Source organism: Pleurodeles waltl, chromosome 10 (genome assembly GCF_031143425.1).
Source record: "Pleurodeles waltl isolate 20211129_DDA chromosome 10, aPleWal1.hap1.20221129, whole genome shotgun sequence".
Taxonomy (NCBI): domain Eukaryota; kingdom Metazoa; phylum Chordata; class Amphibia; order Caudata; family Salamandridae; genus Pleurodeles; species Pleurodeles waltl.
Window position 1 is genome coordinate 67,380,645 of NC_090449.1, and position 27,805 is coordinate 67,408,449.

Sequence of the window (27,805 nt, forward strand, 5' to 3'; positions counted from 1 at the left end):
CCAGAATGGATATCGAGAGTTTTCTGAGAAAAAAGACATGGAACTGTTTAACAACTCCACACAGTGCAACAGGAGTTTCTCCTTTTAATTTTTTATGCAACAGATCACCTAGGACGATGTTGAAAACTGACTGGGTTCAAGAGCAAAAGGGTTTTGATCATCATGTTAACTTAAGGGGTGATGTAAGAAACAATATGCAATAGAAAAATATTAATATAGTAGACATCAAATAAGAGAAGTTTTCTTTAAAGAAAGAGACTGGGTTATTGTTTTAAAAAAATAACAGGATTAACAAAAGGGGGAATCTAAATTTTCAATGCCAGAAAAAAAATGGTTTCCAAAGGTACTATCTTAGTAGATGGCAAGGATTGGTGGAGAAAAAGTGTTTAGTTATCAGCGGAAGAAAAGGATAATGGCACTGCATGGGTTCATGATTTCAACCCATGTCCCAATTCTTCACGTGTAGTCAGTAAATAATACCATTCAGAATAATTCCAATTCAGACACTGAGCAGTTTTGATTCTTCCTCTTCCACATGAGAAATGGGTAACGTTGAGGGTTCTTCGGTGGTATCACCACTAGAGCTTCTTGCAGTGTTTCCATTCCAACTAGGTTTAAGGATTATTACTTACTGTAATGTAAGTTTTGGTTAGATGTATACAATGTACATATATATATTTTTTTTTTATTAGGGGGAAGATGTGTTATAAGTGTTAACTTATGTCTCCTTTTGTTATTGCATTGAGATGTTCTCATCTCGAGTTTTGTAGAATGTATATTCAACGCGTTCCACATTCAGGCTTCTTGACACTGCTTGGAGGTTCAACAGCAAGTGGTCATTTGCTGCTGGACAGCTGAGCATTGTGGAAGGTTGTTCGTGGGTTCTCCGTATTATTCATGAAAATAATGCCAGTTTCCCTGCACCTGTTCTATGTTTATTTGTGGAAAGGAAACATACTTAACAATGAGATGTATGATAAAGGCTCCAACTTGAATCCTGCGAGGTCTTCACTCATTTATGCCACTTCACAGAGGAGGACTGCAATCTCCTTCTCCCATGCTCAGACATTGTCTAGCACCCATTTCCTGATCCTTGAGTCTCTTCCTGCTGTTCTTAACCCCTTTGCTGCCAGGCCTTTTCCCCCTCAGGTGCCAGGCCTTTTTTTTTGGGCTATTTGGGTCAGTTCGCACTTATAACTTTGTCCACATAAGCTACAGTCGCCAAATTTGCGTCCTGTTTTTTCCATCATATTAGGGATTCTAGAGGTACCCAGAGTTTGAGGGTTCCCCTGGAGAAGACCAAGAAATCAGCCAAAATAACAGCATTTTATTTTTAATGGGGAATAAGGACTACAGAAGAAAGCTTGTGTTTTTCCTCCTGAAAAGGGCATCAACAAATGGTTTGCGGTGCCAAAAATCACCATCTTCCCAACTTTCAGTAACAGGCAGACTTGAATTCGAAAACCACTTTTTTCCAACACAATTTTGCATTTTACTAGGACATACGCCATTTGTACTACTTTTTGTGCTTTCAGTCTCCTTCCAGTTAGTGACAGAAATAGGTGTGAAACCAATGCAGGATCCCAGGCAGCTAAACATCTCTGAAAAGTAGACAAAATTCAGAATTCAGCAAGGGGTCATTTGTGTAGATCCTTCAAGGTTTTCCTACAGAAAATAACAGCTAAAATAAAAAACAAATTGAAATTGAGGTAGAAAAATAAAAATAAAAAAAAACATTTCCGTCTACATTTTCTTCTAACTTTTTCCAGCTATAGCAGATTTTTTAAAGCAATATGCCTTTCTGTCTGCTGGACTCTTCTGGTTGTGGGGATATATAGGGCTTGTAGGTTCATCAAGAACCCTAGGTACCCAAGGAGACAAAGGAGCTGCACATTGTAATGGGTTTTCATTCTATACCGGGTATACAGCAATTCATTTGGTGAAATATAAAGAATGAAAAATAGGTATCAAGGAAATCTTTGTATTTCCAAAATGGACACAAGATAAGGTGTTGAGAAGCAGTGGTTATTTTCACATCTCTGAATCCCGGGGTCCCCATACTAGCATGAGAATTCCAGGGCATCTCTCAAATAGAAGTCTTTTTTCCACACTGTCTTACATTTGGAAGGAAAAGGTGTAGAAAAAGACAGGGGGCAATAACACTTGTGTTTCTATTCTGTGTTCCCTAAAGTCTCCTGATAAAATTCGTACCTCACTTGCGTGGGTAGGCCCAATGCCTACGACAGGAAACCACTTCCCCCGAGGGCAGGTACAAGGACCTTCAGCAGCACGCCACTGGACGTATCATTACGTACTTGGCGTTTAAAGGGTTAATGCCAATCTCTCCTCATTGCAGCCACACTGGTGCCACCCAGGTACAAAATGGAGGAGCCAAAAAAACAAGGTGATATATTGTATAATTGAATTAATCCCAGCCACTAGCAGTCATGCGGGCCACATCTCAATCCATTATTTTTTTATCACCCACTATACCACCCCAGCTTGGCCCAGTCATATGCCAATCAGCTTTGGACCTAGTTCAATGGAAAAACGACCAGCTCAAACTGCCAGACCGGGTCCTTCCATAACCAGAAAACAAAACCCAGGAGCCGTATGTCCCTTATTAGGGCTCAGCCAGATATCAGTTGGTTCCAGTGACCATGCACTGGGACCAAAGTCTGCGCACACCTGTCCCACTTATGGTAACAAAAACAAGGTGATGGATGGAATTATTGGATTACTCACTGGGCCACTGGAACCAAGCTACACCCAAATGAAGACCACAATCAGGGGGAGGTATTTGGGGAGGTAGTGCCTGCTGAATGCCATGCCTAAACCACAGGAAGTGACGCATTCCTAGAGTCACATGAATAAAAGCTATTCTTGTCTAAACCACCTATCACGCACTCCTAATGTCATAGTTCGCCCAAGCGTTGTAAAAGTCTAGAAAATAGCTAAAAGCAGATTGCTGTTAGTACCCCCAAACCACACCAAGGACATCAGTTTCCCAGAGACATCAGTAAATCGAGAAACCAAAGTAACTGCCAAGCGCTTTGGCTTCCGCAAAGTATATTTTAAAATACTTTTATTTCCATTCGACCACCTGAAGAGGCGCTTCCCTGCCCTGTGAATCCTGCCCCAATACCACACCGTGATACCACAGCCTGCACACACAACCCATCAGTGTTACCACAGCCCTCAATGTGGAAGGGTGAGACAGGCTCCCCTCCGAGGCGCGCGCTTACAAACCGCTAATAGACTGCAACGAGCAGTTTATTCGCCAACTCCTTTTATGGACTCCCACAAAGCTAATTTTCCCTCCGTGCCTGACCCTACTCAATCAGGCCCCAGCCAGCCGCGCGTCTAATAAGCGCCTAATTCACTCTAGGCGCGGAGGACGCCGCCCGCCCCCGGCTACTATACCTCGTCACGGGACACCTCCGGTGCACTTATTCACCACCAACACGCGAGCTGGCGTTTTATGCAAACAAATAAAAGCACGTTGCCCCGGGCGGACAGATATCAGGTTCTCCCGCAGCCTCGATACAACCATAACCATTAGCTTCCGACGTACACAAGCGGTGCCCGGAGAGGGGAACTCTTAGAAAGGAGCGATGCGGAAAAAGGTGCTGGGCTACTCAGACTTTGACCAGAGAAGCTTACGAGCACCAATGCTTAGGAGCTAGCACGATGGAGCTGTGGGATATGTGGGTGGGGGAGGTGGGAGAGTAGAGGGCGGAAGCAAGGGGTAGAACCCTGGCTAGGTGGACGGCTGCAGACAAGCTTGGGCGGAGAAGGGTGGGCAGGTAAGTTTTACTCGCTCAGTTTCACTTGGGAAATACTTTTAAGTTTAGTTTTAGTGTTCTGGAACCCACAGCCCCTCTCCCCCCACCCACCTCTTCATTGCCAGCAAAGAGGCGAGGATGGGGGGGCAAGGTGGCACACTGTGCACTACTGCTAAGGGAACTCACCCAGAATATAAACGATTCTTTACGTTCACGAGTCCCAGCGCCCAGGACAGATCTGGAGGGGGGAATTAGATCTTTGCAGTGGATAACATGAGAAGTGCGTTCACACTAAAACAGACGAACGAGATACTATGCAAGAGTTACACTGTATGCAGACAGATGAGGAACCGACAACAAATCACTCATCCGAAAAACAACCACAAAATTGAAGATACCACGTGTAGGCTCGTTAGACGGTGCCTCCTGCTAACAGGGTGACGGGCCCAGTTATGCCCAACCTCTGCCCTTCAAAAGGTTACTTCTGTAAATCTGAGCAGATATCTGTTAAATGAGTCTCGCGCACCGAGTTCGATCACCAAATACCTCTCTTACACACCACTAACCTTCCTCCTCACAGCGCCTCGTGCTCTGAAACAATTACCGACATGATGGCACTTGATTTACAGACAGATCGGGATTACCAAATTAAGTGATCCCGAAAAGGAGCTTCTCAAGTGCGGAAGGGCGCACGGCAGAGCCGGGGCCTAGGAAGAGACTACTTCTGTATTGAACTTCCGACCGCCATCATGGAAAACACACTTAAAAAGTGGGCTCCAACAAGAGTGATTCAAACACCTGGCTGAGATGCAAAACGTCACACCGAGGTTAAAATCGCCGGCTGTCTCCCGCCCCAGTAGTTAGCGTCACACAGTTTGTGTACATGTGTACTCCAGGTGCCAAACCAGCGATTCCACGGGTGAAACCAGATGCATCAACCCCACCAGGGCTGTCCACGCCAGCCCGAGCCCCATCACGCAGGGCCACCGTGGGAAGCGAGGCTCTGCGGATTAGAGGCAGGTGGCAGCCGGCCAGCGCCTTGCCAATCGCAGTCTTGCACTGCTAAGGAGGCGCCCGGCTGGATTCAGCACTCAGGGCAACCGGCAGCCCCGCTGGGGTTGTGATGGAGGCCTGCCTCTGTGCTGCCAGGGATCGCGCAATGCGCAGCCTGGCACTGCTAGGGGGGCGCCGGCCTGAATGCAGCCCCACTGGGGGCGAGGGAGGCCTGCCTCTGTGCAGCCAGGGCTCGCCCAATGCGGAAGCCTTGCACTGTCAAGGAGGCGCCTTCAAGCACCACCCCGGCTGGATTCAGCACCCGGGGCCCGCCTGCAGCTCACTGCGGGCGTGACTGAGACCTGCCTCCGAGTTTGTGTCTAGTTCCCGGGCCTGCTCGTAGCACGCCTCCGCATTTGCAGTTTTTGATGCAGGGTGTGAGCTGGCTTCAGGAGAAGCCTTCATTTTGGTGTGTGACTACACATCCGCTTAGCTTTCCCTCCAAGTGGCGGCGCTACACAACTAAATGTCCGCAAAGGTCACCTTTTCACGCTGCACGTGGCATCCGCGACTGAGCAGAGGTTACTCTGGGTCGCTCCAACAACACACACGTCTTCGACACTCTTGGTGTGAGAGGAGTAGATCGGTCTCAGCCGATGCATTGTTTGGACACTCGTGTACGACAGACAGCTGCAGCAAAAATCTGCCCCCTTTGCATCAGTAGAAAAGGCTTCACTATGAGACGTGCGATACTACGACGAACCGATAAGAAGGGCTTAGCTGATCTCTGTCTCTAGATGGCCATGTTCCACCCACAGCTGTGCAAGGGCAGCTTAAACACGACATAACAGTGCAGAACGGACAAGCTGACGAAAGGGCCAGGAAACCAATGTCGTGACCCTGCGCATTCAAGGTTATCTAGTGGCTTCAGAAGAACAACCCCCCCGACGCCGAAGATGGGCATGGTATCCACCGGCCAGAAGGCATGGGTGGGTACCAATTGTTTGCCTAACCTTGATGAAGCACTACATCGGTTCAAGAGGGCCTGTGGTACGTGGCCCAGCAAGAGTGCATGGGCCCCAATGAAATCAAGGAAAACGGACCCTTTCAAAAGATCAGGCACTGAAAAGCCGCCAGAATTGCAGTACAACCTTCCGGGCCTCTCTGCACCTACCGAAATTCCGACGATGGCAATTAGTACCTTAACACACACACACATATAATAGGTGTGTGTGTGTATATATATATATATATATATATATATATATATATATACACATACATACACACACACAAATATATTCTGAACAGTGTTTTCTGTAACTGTTAAAGTGACCTTTGCGGAATTAAATTTTAATTGTGCGGCATTAAGAAGCGCAGGGCAAGAAAGAGTCAAGCCTACCCACTTTTGGAGGTGGGCACTACAATTCACTTAAAAATAACCTGGTTTCACCCTTATTTCAGTGAGCCCCTTCCTAATGGCAAATACCCGATTAATCACTTACTGCTACAATTATCAGCATTAGCTCCTGGGACGCTCGCGCACGCACTCTGCCAGAATGAGAGCTATCAGCATTGGCGTGACAACACATAGTAAATGGAGACTTGTTTCATTGTTCTTGAGAGGAGTGGACCAGACAGTTAAAAAAAAAAATAACACTTTTCTGCATTATGCAACTGTATGAACTTCACAACCAAAACGGCAATGACCCTCACTTTACAATGGCGACGACTGCTTTTGTACTGTTAAAAAAAAAAAAAAAAAAAAAGACCGTGTCACTGGCAGAATAGATTTAACTGCAGCACTGAACGGCCTAGCTAAAGAAAAGTTTGCACTCATGCAGAATGAGCGCTATCTGCACTGGCGAGGCACCAGACGGTGATGTAAGGGCACCGCACTGCTTTAATAAATAGCTCATGACGCTCAGCAGAATGTAGACTTTTTTCCAGGGACTACATTAATCGTCAGTCACTGGATTCTTAAGTTAGCGGTGAAGCCTTTCACCTCTCCAACACTATAATTAAACCCCACCAGCCCAATGAATAAGACACGGACAATCACCCCTCAAACATGGTAACGTCTGGGGCTCTTGCCATAACCCAAAGAACCACCTTAACATCACGCAACAGACACATCAACGTCTTGGGAGGGGACCAGAACAAAAAAATACACCATTTCATGACGAGTCAAACTCTAGTCTGTGAGTGATCCTCGAAGCCGTGTGAAACCCAACCTAAAAGCCACAGGTCTATGAAACCAATTAAATAGAAGATGCACACTTTGCACGTGCAGAAGGCATAATATGGGAACGTAGTTCTATACAAAAATCTCTAATTCCCAGATAGGTTAGCTATTCCAATGAATGAACTCCAGTACCAAGTGGGAGCTACACAGCAATCTCAATGCATTTCTGTTGCTGAAAAAGGGCTCTACAGTACACAAAACAAAACACTGAAGTAAATTAAGATCTAGCCGAGCATCATTGGCCACTTTTGGATTAAAGATGGTATCTTCCATTTTCACTGCTGCAGCGCTATGAGGTACACCCAGAAGTCTTCATAAAGTTAAATGACATCTTGCTTTTAGGGAACTAAATCCCCAAACAATGCTTCCGTGCACTGTATTACAAGAGCTGTATCAGTACCAGTGAAGGTATCTAACTCTACCCCAACCCTTTCATGTTACTTTCCTCTTCAGATTTCCACCTACTAAGGCAACATTCTAAAACACATTGTTAGATTAAGAGCCTTATTATGACATTGGTGCTCTGACCACCACATTATGAGGTCGGCGAGCAAACCCCGCCAACCTACCATTGCCCCCACCAGGATCTTCGATAGACAGGTTGATGGCAGGTGCAGGTTGCATTCAGCCTGGGAGGTGCTGAAGTCCGCGCCGCCCTGCTGACGGCAACCTTGTTCTCTTCCAGCCTTTTCATGGCGGTACCACCAACATGAAAAGGCAGGCGGGGAACAGGTGCAGGGGGCCAAAGGGGTGCCCCTGCACTGCCCAAGCCCATGGCATGGGCAGTGCAGGGGTCCCCCTGCCCGGCAGCCTAGAAATTCACACTATCCGCTGTGCAGACAGTGCGCATTTCGAGGGTGTTTGTACCCGCTGCGTGCATCAGCATTGCCACCAGCTCCATTTTTGGCTGGTCAGCCCAGTGGGAAAGTCATAATGGGGGCGACAGGTAGTTGGCCAGCAGGGCAGCAACCACCCCGTAGGGAGTTTGGAACTCTTAATCGGCCCCATAAATCTCTAACCTTTTCACAATACACTCAAATATACGCATCCTTTGTAAGCTCCACATATGGTTTGACAAACCTAACATGCTACACTCCAAAACCATCCTTACTGGCCTCATCACACCGGCCCGACGATCTACAGCCAAAAATATCTATGGAGGTGAGAAACCCCTGAATTACTATGGATGTGAAGCTGACAATGAATGCAGAAGTGGATAAAGTAGCCAAATCAAGCTCTCTCACAATGAAAACACTGAAACACAGCTTCACTCACCTAGGGCACCCACACAAGTTACCAACCCCCCCCCCCCCCCCCCCCCCCCACTTATCCTATCTAAGCTCGATTACACTAATAGTCTTCTATCACAGCTCACCTCTGTCAACTATAAGACTATAAAGAATTCAGAACGCTGGCGCCAGATTCATCCTGCAAGTAAAGCAACAAGCAAACACCTCCCTTACCTTGAGGGCCCTCCATTGGTACCAGCTGCCAGAAGATCCACCAACAAGCTGCTTTGTATCACACAACAAAGCAATACATGGGAGACTACTCTTCATCAGGAAGAAAATCAACCAATACATGCAAAGGAATCTACACTTGAGAATGGCTCCCCGCTTCAACATTCCAACATATAAGGGATTTAAAAAAATAAAATACAATACAAAAATAAGAGGAAGAAACAAACCCAAAGGTGGGACATCTTTGCCTGTTCAAGCAGTCAAACTGTGAAATTTACTACAAACACACCTAAGATCCACTGAAAACCAGCTTAACTTCAGAAGATTAGTCAAGAGCTGGATCTTCCCCAACATGGCAAATATACTCAAACACAAAAGTGTGCCACATCAGTATTTTCAACCATGACAAAGTATGCTGTGTGCACATGAAGTTGTTGTTATACACTTGTCACTGTACATTCAACTGTGCTTCCGGTTATAAGCAGATACATTCCTATAGAGTAAAGTGTATATTACACTACAAGATACCCTTGTATATAAAAGATGTCAAAATTGCTCCCATGTATTGTATTGTAACCGTATTTATATAGCGCTTACTACCCCTGACGAGGCGTCAAAGTGCTTTTCGGTGAGTAGCACGCTACTCTGGAACCCAACAAGAATTAGTGATGGATTAGTATACATAAAAAAGGTGCACATAGGAGTTTATTGCAGCCATCAAAACTAAGGACGGTGTACTGCCATTTGTTAAATTTTGTTTTGACCAATGACTTTGTGTTTCACCACTGCGCATATTAGTTGCTCAATGTTCACCAGTAGCACATGGTATGTTTTGTTCAGTTTAGCCGCCTATGGGCTTTGACATTGCATTAGCCATTACATTCTGTATTCTGCCTATTGGCTTTGACATGGCATTAGCCATTATTTTCTGTATTCAGTTGAGCCGCCTATGGGCTTTGACATTGCATTAGCCATTACATTCTGTATTCTGCCTATTGGCTTTGACATGCTGTATCCAGTCTAGCCGCCTATTGGCTTTGACATTGCATTCCTATTGGCTTTGACATGATGTATTCAATTTAGCTGCCTATTGACTTTGACATGCTATTAGATATTCTGCCTATGGGCTTTGACATGATATTATATATTGCATTTTGTATTCAGCTCAGATGCCTGTCGGCTTTGACATGACACTAGACATTGCATTTGATATTTAGGTTAGCTGCCTATTGCCTTTAACATGACATTGCATTTGATATTTAGGTTAGCTGCCTATTGCCTTTAACGTGGAGTTAGACATTGCAGTTGAGAATCCAAGCTGTATTTTTCCAAGCTGTGTTTTTGCACCAGAGAGCCAAGATGTTTTTCTCACAGTAGACTAGACCTGATAAGAGAGGGTACATGGGTGTTGTTTTTCTTCGCTTGAGCTTGGGAACAGGAGTAGTCTTGGAGACCTGGCCAGTCTCCAAAAGGCTTGCTCAGTTTCCCAGGTCTGAGAGGAGGGGGCACACCTTTGTAACGAATGTAACAGGCTGCAGAGAGTCAGATTCGAATCTGCCGGACCTCGTGCTGGAGCTTGGCGCCAGCTGCCAGCAATCCCGTGTGGGTAGATGAATCTCTTTCTCGCGGCTGACAGGGGTCATCAGCTGGCAGACCTTAGAAAGATGAAGCTGTAAATAGTTTCCCACACGGTGAAGTATTTGTTTTGCTTTGCATTCAATATCTTATAAATATAACCTGCTGTGTATATTGCAAACTGATATATTTTGTTTGATTAACGCGGACTTGAAAGCTACTAATTCGTCATACATAAAAATTGGGGTTGGGGAAGAATTAACAACAATAAAAGTCTTCTTTGACCTCAGAAGTGCATTTCTGGTGTGTTATGTTAGTGCTTAGAAACTAGCTAAGAGGAAAGCACTACAGACGGTCATGAAAAAATGCGCATTACTTCACCACAAGGTAAGTGCGCACATCAGACCATGTAATTATTGCTGCTTCTATACACATATGGGTATTCCTCCAACCGATAAAACCTTAAATCTCTAGTGTGTGTATATATATATTTTATTTTTTTAATAAAAAAAGCCTTCCTTTACACCTTTGTACAATGCCTCATCCCAACCCTTTCTAACTACTATGAACCCCCAAAGCATCATTGTGAAACTTCCCCTCTTTTTCTAGTCATGTCACTCAACTAACTGGCACATACGACCACCATTACAAAAAACAATGGACTACTTCCCCTTTCAAATTCATCCCAATCATCTTATACCTACTCAACTCTATTAAAAACACAGGAAATTAAGAGCATAAACCTAACCACTAAGGCACAAAAAAATGTACTAATCTACTATTAACCTACAAACATGGTTTCTGGATTTGCGTGCTACCGACAGTGAAGTGCTTCAAAGCTTGTCAGGGGTAGAATGCACAATATGAATACAATTTACGATCTGTGCAAGAGGCAAGTGGCCAGAATTTGTCAAGATGTTTACCAGTATCATCAGTGCCAAGAGGCGAAAAAATACGTTTAGAGAAAAGAGTACCATAGTTCGAACAAACACATGAAAATCAACTTCTTTAAAACTGGGAAATTGTGGTAGCAGCAGAGTGTGTGTGCGCGCATAATTTTTTTCCAACCACCTGAGAGGTACTAAATTTCCTCTTACCCACCAAGTGTCTGTTCTGCATTCAGATGCAGTAGAATAAACATGTGTACAATCTACATTTAGTGACGTAAAACTTTAATAATCTGCCAAGTTCACCCTACAAGATTTAAGACCAAGTAACCACACTTTCGATAGAAGACAATCTCAAAACCCATCCCGCGCAGTGGTACTGCAATAGGATGCAACATTTTTGGACATGCTCCGCTCTAACAAAATATTGCAATTCTAATTTAATTTTTCAATTAGTAAAGTACAGCCTCCATGCAGAAGTAAAGTAGGGTCCTATAGAAAGTGGATATAAAAAGAAAAAAGAAAAAAAAATCATCACAAAAATGAAAACAGATGTTCCAATTCAAATGAAAAGAGAAACAGTATACAAATACAATTCCCTATAAAACAGCAAGGAAAAAAATCTAAACCCACATCAACGGAACCAGTCAAATCAATCAGTCACACATTAAAGTTTTGCATTAGTCCATCAAAATACAAACAGATTTAGTACGCGAGGGTAACAGTTGCTAAACCTCGTTTGGAAAATGAGGCTTATAAAAAACACAGGGCAATCCAACAGCACAACACCCGGCTTAGCTTCTCAAACCACCAGCAACCTGGATCTTATCGCCAGGGAAAAAAGAGCGAGAAAGGACACAGGCTCTGAAGGGGATGCCAGAAACATATCGAATGTTAAAGTATAGGGGCCATAAGTGCAACTTAAATACGATATGATCAAATTCAAAATACCTCCGAACATGTTGTAGGCTTACGACTAATAAGAGGTGACATGTCACTATTCAGACTTGAAATCAGTGCCTGGAGGTTAGCATAAAATTCGAGTTTGTAAGTTAAGTCTTATACTTCCATGTACATATTTTTTATATATATATATATATATATATCTCTCTCTCAACACTTGATTCAGCATTTTCCTCGCCGCGCCTGAACGCCAATGGTGCCAGGATTTGACGCGTGCCACCACGTCTAACATGAAAACGATAACTTAAGGATCATTAAGGCAACCAGCACTCCGCGAATGGAAAAACAAAGGTTTATTTAAACAAAACAGGAGCGCGTTTCGGCGTTACCGCCTTCATCAACCTGCGGGCCGCCATTTTGGCCCCCTTTATATACCATGTGTGTTTGGTTACAATCAGTTCACTTAAAGCAACACAGTAAATGTAAAATATAGTAGGTGAAAAAACGGCGAAAGAATACATTATAAAAAAACACTGCATGAATGCCAATTGATAAGTAAACAATGTCTAAGTAACATATTTGTCACCTAATTTGAACTCAGTAGAAAAAATAAATCTATTAAAGTTTAAAGAAACATATGTCTATTTATACTCAATGGTTCACACTGAGTCATATACTTGATCTATTTACCAACAATAAGAACTGATAACAAGACTATGATAAACAAAAGGTAATAAAATGTGTTGAATATCTGGTCTGTGGAGATATTAATCTGATGCAAGCTTTATGGAAGGAGAAACATATTACTAAGGTGTGCTAGATATTACTACAATGATTCAGTGCTATATTGTCACATTATAGCAGACATCTATTGAATCGTTTATGAAAAACACGTTAGCTCAAATGTATGTATAGTTCCTCACTAGAATTTAACCCAACTGGTTCTCTTGAATCTAATGCCAGTATATATCTGGACTCTAGTTTTCTCATATTTTTACTCCCTGTCACCTCCACGAATATCTTTTCTTATCCCATCAAGTACACTGTATTTTACATCTTCTACTCGTCCAACATGGAAGTCGTGCACATGTCGAGCAACCGGGTAGGACTCATCTTTGTTGACAATTGCCCTTAGATGTTGTAGTATCCTTTTATGTACTTGTAGTTTAGTACTTCCTACATATAACTTGGGACAACTGCATTTCAAAATGTAGATAACATTCACTCTTACGGAGTGCTGGTTGCCTTAATGATCCTTAAGGTATCATATATATATATATATATATTTAATTACTGCCCACAAAGCTTGTGTGTTGTGCCGCCCTAAGTTTTACAGCATTCTAGACTAAACATTTAGGGCTCTTCACTTATTCAAACATGTGCCAAGCTACTTCACCCCCACCAAGCAGCAGTTGAATCTAGAACACCAAGGCTGAGACGCCTGCACACTGCAAACCTTACGTAAAAGGTGGGAGTCCGTGTGCCTCACTCTGTGGCGGGTACACACTGCCAGCTCCCCACTCCTGACACAACAACTGCCTTTCCTTTCCATCTGCCTCGTGAAACTACAAGTGGGCTTTGTGCCGGCAGGCTCTGCATAGGCAGCCGGGATATTATGAGCACAAAGTCTCAAGTCCTCTCCCCAGCATGAACATGTTCGAGGGGGAATGAGCTTATATTACTCTTTCACGTGTTTTCAAAGCTCTTCCTCCCCCAAGGGCTAAGCTCACAACCTCTGTTCAGAGAGGCGAGTTACACAAAAAGCCGAGTTACTTTGCTCACCATCTACCACCAGGAGACAGGCATCTTAAAATCGTGCGTTTAAAGCCAGGTACCCAAGAGAAAACTGCTCCCAGCCCTGGGGTGTCAAATAATCCGCGTTATTAAAAGGGCAGCGCAGACGGAATTTACATTCCTTGAAACGAAGCACACTTCCGCCCCCGGCTTTTGTATTACAGCCAGGTTGGACCAGCAATGGAATGCAAGCAGGCTTTAGCAGGTTCACACTTGTTTCTTGACGTGCAGTAGGCAACACAAATCACAGAAGACAACGGTAGCAGAAAAGGAAAAAAAAAGAAGAAAAAAGTGAAACGAAAGACTCGAGCCACATTACAAGTACCTCATGTTAAACAAGCCCAAGCGGGCCATGTCTCAGTTTACCAGGCCGCCTCACACTCGGAAAGTTTTTTTTTCTTTTTTTCAAGATTCACTGAATTACAGGGCAGGGTGCAGCCAGCCCATCCTACCGTTAATCGGGGAGGGTGGGCAGAACCCTAGGTAAAAAACAATTTTCGGCCGCTATCTTGGATTACGGTGCTCAGATAAATCCGCCACCCTATATTTGCAAGTACCCACCACGACCCGCGTCCCAGAGGTGACAGTGCACGAAATTGTGCAAATCAAGCTTTCAAACTAACCAGAGACAGCAGAGCAGTGATTAGCATTAGGGTGGGCGTCACCTGCCGCTGGCCTGAGAGCGCCTTCACATCACACACAAGTGTCCATGTTAAAAGAGGCTTCCTAGATCTATGCTGAGGATCCCCGGGTAACGCTTTGACTCCAGCTGGTAGGTAAAATCGCTATTGTGTACAATACACAATTCTGTACAAAATTCCTGAACACAATTCAGACTAATAAATTCATTATTTATATTGTTGAAACTAACATCCTTAACAGTACAAACAAAATAGATGCTAGAAGAAAGAGTTACTATTCATAATGTAAGAAACTTGCTCCGGCTGCTAAAATACACAGTAGAGTGCATAAAATACATGTAAGCTTCCATTTTAAGACCATTCTACATTTTGTATTTTTAATGTGGAGCCTTCCAGTTATATAAAAAAATATATATAAGACTGTCTTTCATCAGCTCCTAAATAAAGTACATTAGTTAAAAAACGTTTTTTGGTGGTTGACTCGTGTTATGCACCGCATAGAAAACACCACCCTGGAGACCCTTACCAAGGCATGCACCCCAAAACCACAGTACATGGCTGCAATGGGAAGACCTGGCTCCCACAGAACCCTGCACCTGAAACCCGCGCAGCTGCCGATTACCGCTCTTGCGGTATAAAAGCTTCACATGAACAATACTGGTATGCCCTTCGTGGATATGACCCAACATATATGAACCTGACGGGGGGGCTCCTCATGCCAGAACAAATATTTCCATAGCTTGGGTTTCGACATGGTAGCACATGCTACACAGCATGCGACCTCAGAGACGACTGTATAAAAAGATATGAACTGTGCGCTGCATAATGTGTTCGTGGTTCCCGAGTTGCACTGTGTGGAGCATCAGCGTGTTTCCAGGAATATATGTTCTATGGGTGAAGCAGTATCTAATGCACTTGACAGAACAGGCCCCTTCGGAAACAAAGTGTTCAGTTATTCTGATTAACATTTCTACATTTATGTGTAGATCAATGATCAAAATAACTTTTTTTTTTTTTTACACTTCAGGGGTCAAAGTATTTAAGGGGTACAAAAACTACGAAAAAGTAACACAAAGTTAAAAAAATCAGATCCACTACACCCCACCTATTTACCTGCCTTGCAAGCTTACCACTGCCACTCTCGTTTGTCAATGATGCTCCTCTCTGCCTGTAAAAATCCTTATTCATGCACCTGCTTCTCAATGAGAGGGTGCCCAACGCATTCAGTGGTTCATACACAATCTACATACAGGTAGTCTGTGCGTGAAAAGCTATTGCATCATCTACCCGTGATTCGCTTTACGAGTTTACATGTTCTACCTCTCCACTCTCACTTTTACGGTTGACCCGTTTAGATTTTTTTTTTTTTTTACCATATATCTTAGTAGACCGTTTACATTTGTTTGCCATATATTTACACCTTGCGGACTCTGGTAAAACATCCTTGGGCAGTCTCAAATGTGTCTGTTTTTTTCACATGTGGGAAACAGGCAACACCTCTGAAGAGCCCACGTTAACTCTGCACTGCAACCAGCCTTGCTTTTATGCTTATCAGATCTCTTGGTACAAACCCCACCGTGACTGGTCCTCCCAATAATGGCCACTTTGTACGCTTTTAGGTCAGGAGACAAGCCGTAAATCCCTCAATCCCCATCGTATACCGTTCTAAACTCCAACATCCGACCAAAATGCACAATCTTGTACTCTGCCACAAACAGTCTTCCATGCCACTCATCACACCACCTGTCCAGCTTTTAAAAAGGTATCCTCGTTGTCTGAACTAACTATACAGTATGCTAGTAATATAGCACGGTCCAGAAATAGAAAAAATAAAAAAGAAGGAGAGGCCAATGCAACACGTATTCACACTGCCGCTCTGTACACATGCAAATATACAAATGCCGCAGACAAGTCAGAAGACACGCCAAGTAACCTTCAGAAGGCCCGAGAGAGGCAAACTGAGCATCTGCTGCAGAGGATGCAGTAGTATCACCATGCCACCCTAAGGCAAATCCCGTTTAAGGCGCTTTAGAACGTTAGAAATGCCCATTGTTTTCATGACAGCACCACAATAACTAATTTTTGTAACCGATTCATAATCACTTGATTTCAACTCTAAAAAACTGCTGCTCATGCAATTAAACACTATAAAGGCGAACAAAAGTCGAATTTGCTTGATTATTTTATGTATTTGGTACACATTTCAAACAGGGTGGAAGGTATAGAAATGCAGATATAATTAGGAGGCACTCGTCTTCAGTGATCCGTGCGCTGTAGTAAGTCTCTCCGGCATTCCTTCTCCCAGAAGTTTACTCCCACCTGCTTGTTAGTCCGTCCCCGCGACACGGATAGCAGGCAGCTGTACCTGTAGCGCCAGCCCCATTAAACACCGAGATAATCACTCTCTGCGGAGCCGGGTTTCTGGCCAATAGGAGAGAGAAGCTCTCAAGCATCTGCTGGGTATCACTGCGACACGAGGAGGCCAACAGTGAAACACGAGCTGTCCGTCACACCTTCCTCTGAACTAACAATACCGCTCCTTGGACAAAAACTTTTGGTGATGGCATGATAAATGCCTCGTTCCCCGCCACCGCATGACCCCCAACAAGACTCGAGACAACAGAAGCCTACTGCACTCTACTCTATCACGACAACCATAAAACGGGTAAGAGGAGATATAGCCTCTTTTGAGTACGGGGAAAAATAAAATAATAATAAAAAAAGTCACCGGAAACTCGTTTGAAAATTCATCAAGAGAGTCAAAGACTAAACATCACACGCTCTCCTAAGGCTCAGCATTTACATCAACCACTACCAGTTTGCCCAGATCTTCAGGTGTGCAAGACTACTGGTGGAGTTGTTGTTCTGGAAAACGTGTTACCCCATTTATGCTCCCCCACCCCCCTACCCAACACAACTGTTTCAATGTTATTTTGGGCGACATCTTCCTTAATGAAAGAAAAGAACGAGAACGACCCCACCTAAATACCCCCTACATGGGCCGGATATGTCATCATCTGACAAGGTTCAGTGGCCAAGTTGTCGTATTGGCAGGGACTAGCTTACCTAGTCAGGTGGCACTGAAAACATACTAATTCTCAGGCAATTAAGTAAGACTAAGGGGATGACCCCTTTGGAATACCATTGAGGGTCAAATGGCCACCCGCCTTCCGTGCACAAGGCCCTACGAGCTTCAGAGTACAATGGTCCTTGGTGCACCAAGCCTAGTTATGGAGTCAAGAGCATTTACTCAGCTCCTGTTCAAGATCCACAAACACCCCAGAACTCAGCGAGCAATCTCCGTCTTCCAGGTATTGACACAGGCCTATGTCCACAATTATTGGCCAATGTCACAGGCATAGCCCAACCAAAGCTATTCCCTGAGAACACAGGTTGGAACAGACTCATACAGAATAGATGCAAAGGAGAAACAAGCATTTGCATAGCCACTAGGTCTCCACTTTGGGACCTTGTAAGTATTTAGCCATGCCGCACATTAAACCTCTACTTTGCTCGTGTTGCTGCCTTAGGGTGCCACACGGGCCCCCTGGTCACAGACAAGGCACAGTGGCAGTGTAGACATGGAAAAACAACACTGCAGCAAGAACAAGACCAGGGAGGCCTGTAGGCCAAACCCTGGAACGACGTTCCCACCTACCTCTGGACCGCCCCCATCCATAAAGGACTCCAAGCAGCAGCTGAAGACCTGGCTTTTTGACCACCAGAAGGACCAACCCTGCAGCACCAAATCAGCATCAGGAGACCGCCCGGGATGACAAGAATGCACTCTATAACAGCTGCCTTATTTATTGATTTGAGCCTGTACTGTGCCCTCTCGATTCAATTCCTGGCAGCAGCAGCAAAAATGCATAAAAATGTACTGCAGCATGACATAAAAGCACAGCAGGACGGGCTGCTTGCATCAAGGAGGCGTGCTGATTGGATGGGTCCCGGCCTGAGTGACAAGGGCTGAGAGCGCCAGAGACCAGGCACTCAAGCTCTCAGAGTGTGATTTCTCCTCTCAAATATACCACACCAGCCTTTGAACAGCACCACAAAGGAACACGAAGCAGCACTTTATAGTACAGTGACTTTTTTTTTTAAACAGAGGGAAAGGCAAGATTTCTGATTTTTCACAAAACACCTTCTAAACATGTTGTAATTAATTCATTCTGAATAATGGCTATGAAAGTAGATGTCTGAAAGAAAGGAAAAAATAAATAAATAAACGCACACACGACACAAAGGACAAGCCAGTTAGAGAAAGGATCGCAGCTGGGTTTAAAGGGAATACCAAAACCTGAAGGAAGGAGGGGCCATCAGACTTGGAAACAGGAGGAACGTGACAGTGTGATGGCCAACGATAACATTCCCTTAGTGAAAATGCCTTCTAGGTCGAAAAAAAGCACCACACACAAAGCAGAACGAGCCACACGGAGAAAGGATCGTGGCTGGGATTAAAGGGAAAACCGAAATCAGGTGGGGCGAGGTCACATCACACGCTTTAACAGGAGTAAGTGTGACGTACTGTGATAACCAACAATGTTCCCTTAGTGAAATCGCCTGGGAGGGAACTAAGCACACAAAGGATGGGACATTTTTAAAAAATGCACAAATAAAAAGCAAGCATTTAAGACAAGCACCACAAAGAATGAATGGCAATAGCTGGTGAGGTTAGAGGCCCATAGATTGAATACAGCATGTCTTGCAGACAGTGCATGCGCGCCGCCTAGACCAAAAAAAAATACAGCCCAGTTACTGCCAGCCCCACTCTCCCAAACGTTTATACAGATCCTATAGCCACATGCATGAGTTACAAGTAACTTACAGCCTTAAGGTGTGCAATATTAGACATCGGATTAGATTGCCTGATTCATATTTTTGTGGACATACGATGCTAACTCAGTCTATCTGGGCCTATCTAATACAACCTTACACAGACTCAAGTAATTCAGAGCAAGACAGCTAGATTTATCTTTCAGCTCCACAGAACTACACATGCCACCCCACTGCCCAAAAGCTCTACTGGTTGCCAGCGAAGCAATGCACACTGTTCAAAACTTGTTACATTGTTTTTCTAAAAGTTTGGTAGGGCCTGGATACAAGTTTGTGCCTAAAGAAAAAAAAAATGGCAAAGTACATATCAACACTGAATCTTATATGTACACACAGAATCAAAACTCTTGCCACCAAAATATCACAAAATCGGATGGACGCAGCTTTGGAAGATCAGCACCTGCAATCTAAACTTCTTTACTGGACAAAATACGTCACCTTTCAGTCATTCCAGAAAAGCTTTAAAAACATGGCTATTTAGCCAATACTATTAATTGACATAATACTGTTTTTGATGGTCATAGTCCTAAATTGTTAATGCCTTAACAAAATGTGTCAAAAAACAATTGGTGAACGTGCACTATAAGCAAATAATTGACATAACATACACCTTATCACAGTTATCTCTTTGTTTAAACACGCATTTCACTCAGACTTCTGAACTTTCAGCAAAGTCTGGGGGACATCGGACATTCAGAAGTAGAGAAGGTAGAGATTTTATATATATATATATATAGTGGGAGTGTGTTGTGTGGCGGGGAAAGAGGTGTCTGCAGCACTGTACTAGTCCTGAAACGTGTAAGTACTGCACAAAGGCATAACCTGGAAACATAGCATCTGACAAGCTGGCCACAGTTAACTTTTATGTACTGTGTGCAGAAATCTTAGGAGACATCCCCAAGGTTGGTGCAGTACTACAACAAAAGCTTTTCGGGGGGGAAGGGGGCTCCAGATCCCAAACTCAAAAAAAATCTCAGTTTCAAAGGCTATTTTCAGAAAGATTAGCATGCAGGTCTTGGATCCAAGCTGCAGTCAAGGCGGTGAGTCACACTCTTTCTTCACTACCACTCCCAGCAGGCCACTGATCAATGCCTTAATCACAACATGCCACTAACTATGGAAAGGCAATACATTCAAACCTACTTGTTGGCTTGTAAAAGGTGGCAACATTTTAGTGTAAATAATTCTGTAAATAAAGATACACGTGGCTACAGACCTCACCAACTACCCAAGGCAACTGTGGTTCCTTTCCTCAAAGACCCGGAGGGATGTTAAGATTCCATTTTCACTACGCTTGCCGAGAGGGGTCAAATCAGTCTGACAAGTCCAAATTCACATGACTGCACAATGTATCGCTATAGAAGACATTTCTTTCAGTTGGTTCAGAACTGCAATCCCAGAGCTCATACAGGCTTGGGCCAAGACAAGAAAACCTATTCCTATGATTGCCATGATCTTGACCCTTAAACCCATCGGTCGTATCACTAAAAGCAAAAGGTGAGTCGCAGATCGAAGCGCAAAAACAAATCCTGGGACAAGGAAGCAGGAAATGGCCTTATGTCTTTTGGGGCGTGTAAAAAGTACCAGGTTGCATATGTAACACCTACACAAGCTTCCATGTCCTGATAACTCTTGCATCTGATCAGTAACTTCTGTCCAGAACAGTGTGGACTCTCGACACACCCAGAACCTATGTTGTATATCGGCATTCACCAACAGGCAACAAGGACAGGAGGAGTCCAAACCAAGAAAGAATTTGCTAAACTTCCCTGGAGGCAGAAAGGCTCTACGCAGTACATAAAATTGTATAAGCTTTAGCTGGGAGTTTCTGGACATAGTAAATGATTAGTGTGGGAATGTTCCCATTCAACATTGTTGAAATCTGCTTCCCATTTAGTGTACAGCGTCACTATGGTGGTCGTAGTGTGTGTTACCAATGCTTTCATCAACTATCTGACGTTATGTCACCCATAGCCCACGATGTGGAGCAATTAATCTCAGGAAATTACATATACAATGATTTAAAGGCAAAAATACAAGTTTGACAACAAACAAAACAAATTCTACTATGAAACAGAAGAACCAAAACGGATATTATTTTTATAATTCCAGTAAGAAAGAAAAAAAGTACAGGAATGAAGTAGCTGTCCCAGAAAAGAAGGATACCAGGACTCTTTGTAAATGAAATGCTGGCGCTTTCAATATGAAAACGAAACTGAGTGATAATTGACAAAAAAAAACGGTTGCTTCGTATTTAACGTCACATTTTTCAGCACTTGGCAAATGTGTGGCTAATGTAGGGTGATTCGAACCACTGCTAGAACTTAGAGCCACAGCTGCACAGGACAGACAACTCTAAGGTAAAGAGTATACATTGTGTCTTACTGGTGTGGAGCTTAAGGCAATATGTCAGATCCAATCTCTAGCAGCACGTTTGCTCCAATGTATGCTTGTCTACTTGCAGGGACACCTAAAGATCATGTGATGGACACCCCCACAACAAGGGACGTGATCAGACGGATGAACACATCCTCAGATGGTGGGCATCAAGGCCAAGAAAATTAAACCAACCCACAACTATTTACATAAAAAAGCGGGAGTAAAAAATAAAAATCTGAAAACAATGCAAGCTAAGTCACACAAATGATCTAGGGGCAGAAAGACAGAAGACCAGCAGAACACTTACTCTCATCTAGTATGCTGAGGATACTATTCACAATTTGCATGGTGACAACTGCGGTATTAAAAATCTCTCAAAACCCATAGTGATGCGCCCCTACCAATCATGATCAGTCATGCAGAAAGTTAAGTTTAGGCCAGACAGAACCCACCCCACCGTGTTAATCCCAAAGTGCATTTGGGCTATGGAGCAAAAAAAAACTCAAGTACAGCATGTTCAAAATTAGAGGTCTTTTTAAATAAAGGTATTACTTGGACTACCTTAAGAATAAGTAAACATTGGGTCATGGATAGGTTTATCAATAGTAACGAGTAGAGCAGCAGGTCAGGAAATTAGATTTCATGACTGATGCTGCGAGAATGTCACTGGAGAAGAGTGTAGGCTGAAAGCCTGAAAATTCGGTGTGGCAACTGACTTGACTTCTGTGGTGCTTGTATCACAAGGAAGCACATAAACAGCTGCACATATCTGGAGAAATCAACGTGCATGCCCTACATATTGAGTTATATATCCACACACCAAAGTAAACGTATAGCCAATGGAAAAAACACGGTATTTTGGTCAATGTAATTAAACACTCGTCATCGGCTGACTAGCTTCCAATAAACAATGCCACAACCGGACACTTCCGAATGCATTTGGGAGCTCTCAAAGACTACACATACACAGTGCATGAACATACAGGAACTAAACAGAACGAGAGGCGATTTTGAAAGTCTGACAGCATGCGCAGCAGGGACATATGCCTAAACCAGTTAGGACCGCATTCTAATTGTTTACATAACTAAACAGTTCAAGTGACAGACTACAACACAGGCCGGAGCGTTGCTCCACAACGTGAGTGAGTAACAATTCGCCTCAATGGTAGCCACTCCCAAGTGTTTATATACGGATGATGAATACACGCTTAGGTCATCAAATAATATTGGTCTGGTAGAGCCGGTAGCCACGGATACTTACAACATAACCATAATAACGCTTTTTAGGAACATGAAACGCTAGTTCCTTAGCTCATATTCCACTTTACAATGCACATCAACAATCAGCAGCTGCCTTTACCCTAAAAGCGGTCTTTCGTTCCACACACACTAAGAAGCAGAAATTGCTAGCGCCAGGGATTTATCTAAAAGGACAAAACGATTTGTCATCCCTACCAAATGTGCACACCTTTTGGAAAGAAAGGTATAAGTGCGACGTCGCAAAAGCACCGATTACTACAATGTTATTAAATGCCTACCCCAAGCCACTGAAGAGACGGCATCATATAGCAATTCACCAGTAAAATAGCAAAAAGTTAGCGTGGAAGCAGGACCGCAGTGTAAAATTATCGTCCCTTTCGCAAGTCGAGTTAAAACCTCAAAAGGTATCCCTGCGCGAACTCGCCGATCTCAAAGACAACACCACACCCAACAATAAACATTATAGAAAAGGCAAGTGTGTGTCACTTGTCCAAAGGACACAGTGGCCAATGAATATACCGTGTTCGTTCGGCCCAATGAGACACCCCACGGAGAAATCCCACAACAGACCCCAACGCAAAGCGTCCACACTATTTTAGTAGTGACCGTTTCTTACCTGCTATGTTTCCCTTCAACGTCTTTGGTAGCTGCAACTTCCAATTCTCTGCAAGACAAAACGGGCCAGCAGCTGAGTCAACAGCAGTTAAAAAAAACATATGACAAAAAAAAAATCCAAGGCGACGAAAAGAGGCCGAGGTAACCAAAATTGGAATAATGCCTACTTGGCAGGGAAGTACACAGGTCAGAGGGCAATTTCAAGCACAGTGCAAGGTACTGAGCATAGATCATGCACGTCTTAGAGGGGTGGATTCTTAGGGGAAAGTACAGTGCCGCGGAGGACGACCCCGAACGTTTAAGGAGCACTGCAACCATGTTTGTGGTGCAGGGCACGCAATACTGTGGGGGGCGCAAACCTGCAGATTTATGTGAAGGGATGGTGCATATTAATGGGGCTGCACGCGCGGAAGGCGTAAGTGGATTGCTGTAACGGGGGTGATGAATATTTGAAGGAATGGGCGGCCACACTGAAAAGTACACGCAGGACAGAGGTAGTAGCATAACGCAGAGACCTGCTCCTCCGCAGCAGAAACACGAATCTAGAACTGTGCATCCTGTCCACACCCCACCCTGCAGCACAGACCCCGCGACACGGTGCCCCTGTCCTTGCACGCAACCCTCTCTGCAACGTAAACCGTACCCCGGCCCGTGCAGCCTACCTGCCCTCCAACCTCCCATCGCCCGGTCTTGGGGTCTCCCTCGGCAGTGCATCCCCTCTCTGCAGCTCCGAAGCCTGTGCACCCTCCCTCACCTCATTAATGTAAGGCGCCGAGCGGCGGCGCTGCATGGGCGGCTCCTCGGGGCCCGGCCTCGGCTCCTTCACTCCGCTCTCCGCAGCGCCGCAGACATAGAGGTGCTCGGCGGGGCCGCCATTTTCTCCCTACTCAAGCTGTTCAGGAAGAGGAGGCCGCGCGCCGCTACCAACTTCCGGTCCGCAGACCCCCGTGCACGCGCCTGCGACACCCTGAAGAGATTCTGTAGGTGGCGCTCGCAGGATTGTGCCACAATTTGAGGCAAACGGCGAACATTGGAGGATCAAATGAGCCCCTTACTAACGTAGGGGCCGTTTTCAAAACCCGTAACGCAACAATAGCCGTAGTTAAACTGATGGAAACGATTTTTGATGGCGAAACTGACTGTTGTTAGTAAAATAAAGAAATATATGACTATAGTATGTGCTTAAACGTATCCATAATTATTTTTGTGAAACGTGAAAGCGCAATAAATACCTTTCAAAGGATTTAGATGTAACATAGGTATTTCTTTAGCCTATTGTTTGTGATGTTGTGGTACAAGGTAAAGGTATTACTACATATCAAGATGGCCGCCGGTGTAGTGTGAAATGGCCCATGTTCCTTGCCTTCGTGTACCAAACCGACGACCATCTTGGAATGAAGGTCGCCCTTGCACTGCAGTGGTGTGAAACTGCAGATCTGGTAGCATCTTTCCATATATTCCACTGCCACTTTACATTTTTATTAAGGAATACTAGGGGGGGGTGATTTAAACAGCAGACAGGAGGGTGAGAACAGGGTATATAATGACTACTCCTAGGACTGCCTGGTCCTTGCATGTAATAATTTACTGTACGATTCAGATTCTCACTTAATTCATCCGATTTCCACATGCGGGGCCCTGTAGTGGCAAGTATGAAGGATGCGATGGAGACAAATTTCATGTTAATATCTTTTATTCTTGCCACAAGAAATAAGGCCCACGAGCAGCCGGCCGGCCGCAACACCGCGCTTTGTTCGCGCCTCTGCCTCTCCGCCGCGCCGCCCCCTGACGTCACGACCGTCCTCGTTACAGATTGGTCGTGGCATCATGAGGCGCCTAAACACAGAAGACAGACTAGTTCTGTCCCTCCGGCCTCGTGCGTTAACTCACGTACGACATCTCCCTTTTCAACAGAACAAGAAACTTAAGGAACTTCACCTCATAACAAAATCTTCGAACCTCTTGGGTGCTCGGATACGCCTAATTGGCCTGCTTGGAGTAACATACTGAAGTGAATTCGCCTTGACGGCGCACGCATCCTCTAGGCTTGACCCCATTACATTGTGACTGTCGCTCTCCACAGATTCGGGCCTGCAACCATTCTGTCCTGAGGCAGCCGTCAAGCCACGCCATGCCTTCTCGCATCGCTCCGCACTCCCCTGTCCACTCATTCCTGGACTGGAAGGCGTATTCACACATTCCTCCTCATCAATGACTACATCCCTGGCTTCGTGAGTTTGCCACTCGTCAACATCATCCGTGCCTTCGGCCCCATCCACACGGACATCTTTCATGATGATTTTCTCTTGCCCAGCCTTAAGCCTAACTATGTCGTCCTTGCTCCGCCACCCCGCTCCTTCCAGACAGACTGCCCCTCTTGTCACTCCTTGCACACGCACCGGGGTTTGAAACACAGACTCCCCCTTCATCACCCTGTTGGGTTTCTTCACCAATACCCAATCCCCTTGCGCTATATTTTTAGTTTTGGCTCTATTCACCATGTCAGCGTACCTCTTATTGTTTTCCTGTTTGGCCACTATTCTTGCTTTCACTCTCAATCTCTCATCAGATTCTGCCTCAATTTCCCGGTTCATGTCATACCACTTATTGAATTTGGGGGTAAGCTCACTCATGCATCTTCTCCCTCTCATCAAATAAAACGGAGTGTGTCCAGTAACCTCACTGGGCGTGTTATGGAAAGTGTTCACTTTGTCCGCCAGAAACGCTTTCACATTCATGTTGGAAGCGATCGCCTGTTGCACGCCCTCTTTGAGGAATCTATTCATACGCTCAACCTGCCCATTGCTCTTCGGGCTGTACAGTGGGGTTTTCTCCTGCTTAATCCCCAACCTGGACAGAAAATCCGTCATCCGCCTGGACACTAGCTGGGTGCCGTTGTCCGACACCATGATCTTCGGCTGTCCCTCAATCGCGAACATTTTCGTCAATGCCTTGATCACTCGTTCAGTGGTAACTTCCCTGACGAACTTGTAGTGAATCCATTTGGAGAAGTAATCCGTAAGGACGATGAGATGCCTACACTCGTCAGGTAGCCTTGTAAATGGGCCCGCAAAATCAATGGCAATCTTGTTCCACGGGCCGGCAGGTATGTCCACCAGCTGCAACTCTCCTTTTGTCGTCTTCCAGTGCTTATCGGCCCTTAAGCACGGTCCACACCGATCAATGAATCTGCTGACATCGCTGCACATCCCTGGCCACCAGTAGTACTGCTTGAGGAGATTCTTTGTAGCGGTATTGCCCGGATGGCCTTTATGGGCAATCCTGATTAGCTTGTCTCTTAAACTTTCCGGAGGTACAAACAGCTCGTGTCTCTTCACAAAGCCGCCTTCGATGGTGAGTTCGGGACTAATCTGTTGGAAACTTCTGAGTGCCCCGTGCAAGTTCCGGATAGGGGGCCAATGAGCCTTCATGTGGTCCATCACCCTACGCATAGTCCCGTCCTTCTCCTGAGCCGTCAACCATTCTTCCTCTGATATGGATCCCTCGCACATGGCTGTTGCGTCAACCATTGCCACAACGCACTCCGTGTCGTCCAGGGAATCATTCTCCTCATCCGGGATCGGTATGCGAGATAGGCAATCCGCCCTGCAGTTGAGGCCCCCTTTGATGTGTCTGACGGTGAAGTGATATTCTTGCAACTTAGACAGTAGACGTAGGAGCCTAGAGCTGGCTTTGCCATTGCCACGTCCTTCACCGTCCATCATGTATATCAAGGGTTTGTGGTCGGTGACTAATTCGAACTCCCTGCCCCACAAATAATTTCTCAGTTTCTCCACGGCCCAGACGCACGCGAGCGTCTCCCGCTCGATGGTGCTGTAGTGCTTCTCTGCTTCGCTCAATGACCGCGATATGAATGAAACAGTGTTCTCCTTCTTCCCTTGGAATTGGCAAAATACTGCACCGATTCCCTTGGCACTAGCGTCAACCGTGATTACATTCCGGAGGTCCTTGTTGTACGGTCGTAATACTGGGGCCGCGGCGATTGCCTGTTTGACGGATTCGAAGGCAGCGCTTTGTTCCTGTGTCCACGTATACTTTTCGTTCTTCCGTAGCAGTTTCCTTAGAGGCTCCACAGTGGTTGCGTATCCTTGCATGAACTTGGAATAGTATTCGCTGAGTCCCAGGAACGATCGCAAGGCGTCTTTGTCTCCTGGGCAAGGGGCATCTCGTATGGCCCTCACTAAATCATCTTTCGGCGCGATGCCATTTGGGGTAAGCACGTGCCCTAAGTATTCTATCTTGTCTTTCATGAATTTGCACTTGTCTTTGGAGACTGTCATCCCCCTTTTTTGTAGCACCTCCAACACTCTGCGCAGCAGTTCTAAGTGCCCCTTCTCGTCTTCCGTGTGTATCAGAATGTCGTCCTGAAATGCTTCAACCCCCTTCATATCGCAGAAGAGGTGGTCCATTA

At 44.9% G+C, this 27,805-nt stretch overlaps 1 protein-coding gene across 4 annotated transcripts in view; it reads right to left on the reverse strand.

The window, feature by feature from the left end:
• The window catches only part of TNRC6A (trinucleotide repeat containing adaptor 6A), a 376,657-nt gene extending 352,317 nt beyond the window's left edge, over positions 1-24,340 (reverse strand). For 3 of the 4 annotated variants that reach the window (XM_069209690.1, XM_069209693.1, XM_069209689.1), the window contains exons 1-2: positions 24,036-24,340; positions 23,375-23,422 (exon numbers count right to left, since the gene is read on the reverse strand). In XM_069209690.1, coding sequence (XP_069065791.1) covers positions 23,375-23,422; positions 24,036-24,163 — 176 coding nt within the window. In that variant the 5' untranslated portion in view covers positions 24,164-24,340. The remainder of the gene's footprint in view (positions 1-23,374; positions 23,423-24,035) is intronic. The other variant, XM_069209691.1, reaches the window with a different exon arrangement.
• Positions 24,341-27,805: the final 3,465 nt, after the last annotated feature.